The sequence below is a fragment of the Gracilinanus agilis genome, chromosome 3 (assembly GCF_016433145.1).
Source record: "Gracilinanus agilis isolate LMUSP501 chromosome 3, AgileGrace, whole genome shotgun sequence".
Classification (NCBI taxonomy): domain Eukaryota; kingdom Metazoa; phylum Chordata; class Mammalia; order Didelphimorphia; family Didelphidae; genus Gracilinanus; species Gracilinanus agilis.
Window position 1 is genome coordinate 644,035,749 of NC_058132.1, and position 5,000 is coordinate 644,040,748.

A 5,000-nucleotide genomic window follows, 5' to 3' on the forward strand; every position below is an offset into this window, starting at 1 on the left:
ATCCATCCCTCCATCCCTCCCTCCCTCCTTCCATCTTTCCCTCCCTCCCTCTGTCCATCCACCCCTCCATCCATCTCTCTATCCCTCCCTCCCTCCCTCCCTCCCTCCATCCCTCCATCCATCCGGCTGCTGCAGATGCTCCCATGGGCCTTTGCAGACATCTCAGGATCATTTCCGCAGGAGTAATACTAATAACAATAATGACTGACTCCAAAGTACTTAAATATTGGTGAGGTTGTCTCTCTCTGGGTCTCTGCCTCTCCACACACACACACACACACACACACACACACACACACACACACACACGTGTAGTGATCGTCCCCATTTTTCAGAGCGCAGGGAGCATGTCAGAGGCTGGATTGGCGCTCAAGGCTTCCTGAAGGGAAGTTCGGGCCATTCTCAGGCCCCCCACCGTCCAGGGCTCTGCCCCCACAACGGCCATCAGCCCATTCTGAGTGTGGACAGGAGCTCTCGGCTCCCCTGTTCACCTCATCTGGACTTTCCTGCAGGGAATCTCAGCATCAGAACCACCGAACGGGACGGGCAGTGAGTGCTCATCTAGTCCAAAGTGTCCTGACACCGGAGTGCTTGGCCAGTCTCTGCTCGGAGGCCTCTGAGGACGGGGAGCTCAGTACCTCACGAGTGTGTCGGTGACGCCTTTACCCCTCGGTGTTAGGCAGCTTTCTTCCGATGTCAGTGTTGGAAGGAAACTCTGGGCTCCTCTAAGCCAGCCCACGTTCTAGAGGAGGCGATCGGCAGTGGCCCGTGGCGAGGGCGTGTCGGGGGGGCGATCTCCCCGCTTCTGCCCACGGCTTCTCGACCCCCAAATTGGTTCCGATTCCCAGAACCAGCCCTGCGGAGGCTTTGCTTCTCCCGCAGCAGTCCTCTGACTATGTGTTTAACAGAAGGCGCAGACAGGCAGCCGGGTGGCACAGTACATGGAGCACCGGCCCGGAGTCCTGAAGACTCGTCCTCCTGCGTTCAGAGCTGGCCTTGGACACTTACTCGCTGTGTGACCCTGGGCAAGTCATTCACCTCTGTTTGCCTCCGTTTCTTTATCTGTAAAATGAGCCGGAGGAGGAAGTGGTGAAGCCTTCCAGTGTCTTTGCCAAGAGAACCTCCCGCGGGGACGTGCAGAGCCTGACACCCTGCCGAGGGCTGCAGAACGACAAGAGTCACCGTCAGAGATTTTTGCTTCTCCTGCTTTTGGAGGGCTGCCATGTGGGACGGGCCCCCCCGCGCTTTCCTTTGGCCCCACAAGAGAGGAACCGTCGCGGGAAGCTGCGAAAGACAAACTCGACTGGACTTTCGCAGCGGCAGAGACGGCGCCCGGGCAGAGTCCCCAGCGATGAGCGCTGCTCCCCAGGGGTGCGCCGGGCGGGCGGCCGCGGCCGGGAGCTCCAGGAGTCTCCGAGGGGCGTCTGCCACGAGGCCGCGGAAACTCCCTCCTGTGAAGTCGGGCCCGAGACGCCCTCTGATGTCTGATGCTGAGATCTGGGGAAGGCAGGACTGCTGCTCGCAAGCCGCCTGAGAGCCCACAGGAGAGCCCACGGGGGATGCCAGGCGTGCCGTCCTCGTTGGGCTTGTGGCACCGCCGGGGGAAGGAGGGTTGATTTCTTCCCTTCGTTTTCATACAGACGACGAGGCCCGCCATCGTCGGGCCTCTGCGAGGATGTTCGCCGTCCCTCCTTGGCTTAAACTGCCAGTAGAGGGCCGGAGGTTTGGGAGAGAAAGACGGCCTTCCTGGAACGAGGCTGAGGGCGTTTCTACAAACATTTAATGAGACTAAGTGAGTTTGAGACATGGTCCAGCCACCCATCACTCACCTTCGGGGAGCCTGGGCCGCCTCAGTGGGGTCTTCTGTCTTTTTTTTAAACCCTTAACTTCTGTGTATTGGCTCCTTGGTGGAAGAGAGGTCAGGGTGGGCCATGGGGGTCAAGTGACTTGCCCAGGGTCACACAGCTGGGAAGTGGCTGAGGCCGGATTTGAACCTAGGACCTCCTGTCTCTAGGCCTGGCTCTCCATCCCCTGAGCTACCCAGCTGCCCCACAGCAGGGTCTTCTGATGGACCTTGGCATGAAACCCAAAAGAACTCCTGCTCTTTGGGAAATGCCGGCTGTCTCTTGGTCCCCTGGATAAGGGCGTCTTTTCTGGGATACCGGCAGGAAGCAGCCATTCAGAGGGTTCCGGCTGGGCTGGCCCCTCTGCTGGGACCCCACCATCGGCCGGGGAAGGCCGCCGCACCAGCCCGATGCCCGCAGCCCAGGCCGCCTGGGGGGGAAGCAGAGAAGCCAAGTGAGAGCCGCTGGACCAGGCCCCAGTCCTGATGCTGCCTTTCAGCGGCCGGCGGCCGAGGCCGGACCTCCCCCGCCGGGCCTCCCCCGCCCGTCCCTTCCTCATTTGTTGCCTAGAGGTTGAGCAGTGCGTTGCTCGCTAGGAGATCCCCAAAGGCAGAAGGATCCAGCTGTGGCCGGGCCGCCTCTGAGCTGAGCCTCCTTGTGCTCGGCCCGGCCGTGGGGAGGACCAGGGGGAGAGGCACGGCGGGCCGCACGTTGTCCGGAGAGGAAGGCGGGGCGGCCGCTCCTCTCCCCGGGGAGGCTCTGCGTTCAAGGCCGGCCGTCCCTCGTCCAAAGACTTTTCTGGCTCTTTCACTGAACAGCATCCCGGCTCGAAGCTTTGATGGACTTTGTTGTTTTTTCCGATTCCACGTAGAAGCCGGTTTGGGCAGCTGTTTCCGGCCGTCTCACGGTTGGCTCCCCTCGTGCCGCTCCCCGAGGAGCTGCGAGGTGTGACGGAAGTTACACCGAAGCTTCCGGGTTTCCCTTGGGGGAAGTTTTACAAAGGGCCCAACCGAGGCTGGGCTTGTTTCGGTGACTGGCCCAAGGTCACCCGGGCAGCCACGGCGAGCTGCTCTGAAGCCACCCCTTCCAATGGGCCCTTCCAGCCCTGGCCTCAGGCTGGCATCGAGCCTCAGAAAGGAGGCTCACAGATGACTTGTTTATCGTCTCCGTCCTCTCGTCGGCCAGCCACGGACGCTTCAACACGGAGAGAATCACCCCGTCGCGGCCTCTCGTGCCCGCGCGCACCCCCTGCACCGGCCTGGCGCCGGGCCGATCCCGTTTCTGCTCTTGGCGCCCCCCGAAGCCTGCTCTGCCGCCTCAGCGGCCCTTTCTGCAGTCTCCACCTGCTTCCTTTGGCATCCGGCATTTGGGGTGCCCGTGTGCCAAGGCCCAGGTCCGAGTCTAATCTGGGGCTTCTTCTGGGAAGCTCGGCATTTCTGCCCCGGCCCCTCCCTGAGCTCCAGGAGCCTCTGTGGCTCCCTCTTGCCTATGGAATAGGATCGAGTTATCGCTGCGCATCGCCCCTGCTTTGGCTTCAGGCTCTTTTTCCAGCCTTGTTTCCCGTGACTCGCCCTCGTGCTCTGTGCCCGGCCTCCGCCCGCCTCCTCTCTGGGTGCTGCCCTTCTGCAGCCGGGCTCTGGGCCCCCGAAAGCCCTCCTCCTCCCCCTGCCCTCCAGGACGCCCGCCGTGCCAGGTGCTGCCGCCCCATCTTGTTCCCACCGACTCCCCCCGCTGGAAGGGCTGCATCACGCCCGGCCCCGGCCCAGCCTGCCCCGGATCCTTCTGTCCCCCCGGGGGTTCTGGCCCTCCGCACGGTCCCTCCTCCAGGGCCCGGCCTGGCTCTCCCCGCAGACACCGACAGGCGCTCCCGGTCCTTCCTCTTGGCGGGCTGCCGCGCTTATGCCTACGTGCACGGTGGAGGCAGGCTTGACGCCCGGCCGGCTCCCTCGTTCTTGTTCTTCCCTCTCCTCCGGTCCCTGTGACGGTGGGTAGAGGACGCCCCTCCTGGGCCAGTGACCTCTCCAGGGGCTCTGCTGCCTCCTGGGCCAGTGACCTATCCAGGGGCTCTCCTGCCTCCTGGGCCAGTGACCTATCCAAGGGCTCTGCTGCCTCCTGGGCCAGTGACCTCTCCAGGGGCTCTGCCGCCTCCGATCAGAGAACAGCCAGGCTCATGGGCACGCCCCTGAGTGGGCATCGGGCGGTCTGAGGTTTAGGCTGGTCGGTCCTCGGGGGCGCCACTGCTCAGCGTTTCTTTCTTTCTTTTTCCTTTAACCTTCCTTTCCGTCGTAGAATGAACACAGACAGAAGAACGGTGAGGGCCGGGCAATCAGGGTTAAGGGACCTGTCCAGGGTCACACAGCTAGGAAGTCACTGAGGCCAGATTTGAACCCAGGACCTCCCGTCTCCAGGCCTTGCTCTCTATTGACCGAGTCCCTTGGCTGCCCCCAGCCACGAGGACGAGCACACGACGTGGGGCGGCCTCCCCCCTCCCCCCTCCCCCTTGCCACGAGCCCGGCCTTCTCGCCCCTCTCTGCCTCTGGAGCCTCCCGGCGGCCCGCCCCGGTCCAGGGCCCCGTCCTCACAAGGCGGATGATGGAAGGTGCCGAGGAGGCCGACTCTGGGGTGGGCGTCCGCTTCGTGTGTGCTTATTGTATTAGAACTCTAGTTTGCAGGAGTTTGAAAAGCCGGTTCATGGAACCCAGAGGCAGCCAGTGAGCGGAGTGGTGAGAGACCCGGAGGCAGCAGGCCGCGAGTTCCAATCCGGCCTCCGAGACTTCCTGGCTCTGGGACGTCGGGGGCGTCCTTTCAGCCGCGGCCTCCATGTCCTCGTCCGCTCAGCGGCTCCCCGTCAGGCGCGAGCGCAGAGGAGGCCCTCTGGGTGGAGGCTCCGGGCCCGGCACTAACCGCCTTGTCTGTGCTCTGCCTCAGGGAACAGCAGGACTGCGAGATGGCTCAGGAGATCCAAGTGAAGCTGGTCATCGAGGCCGAGCGCAGGCGCCTGCAGGAGGAGAAGGACGAGGTACGGGGGGCGCGCAGGGGCCGGCCGAAGGCTCGTCCCCTCCTCTGGCCTGAGCGGCCAGGGAGAAGCCGGCCCTGCCCGGGTCGTTTCTCCGAGGCCTGGAGGGCTCCCGGGCCGAGGCTGCCTTTGGCGCCGCC

The 5,000-nt window shown here is 63.6% G+C and overlaps 1 protein-coding gene across 1 annotated transcript in view; it reads left to right on the forward strand.

Moving 5' to 3' along the window:
- The first annotated feature begins 4,436 nt into the window (after positions 1–4,436).
- The window catches only part of CCDC50 (coiled-coil domain containing 50), a 19,770-nt gene continuing 19,206 nt past the window's right edge, over positions 4,437–5,000 (forward strand). The window contains exons 1-2 of the mRNA XM_044669504.1: positions 4,437–4,555; positions 4,773–4,863. Coding sequence (XP_044525439.1) covers positions 4,437–4,555; positions 4,773–4,863 — 210 coding nt within the window. The remainder of the gene's footprint in view (positions 4,556–4,772; positions 4,864–5,000) is intronic.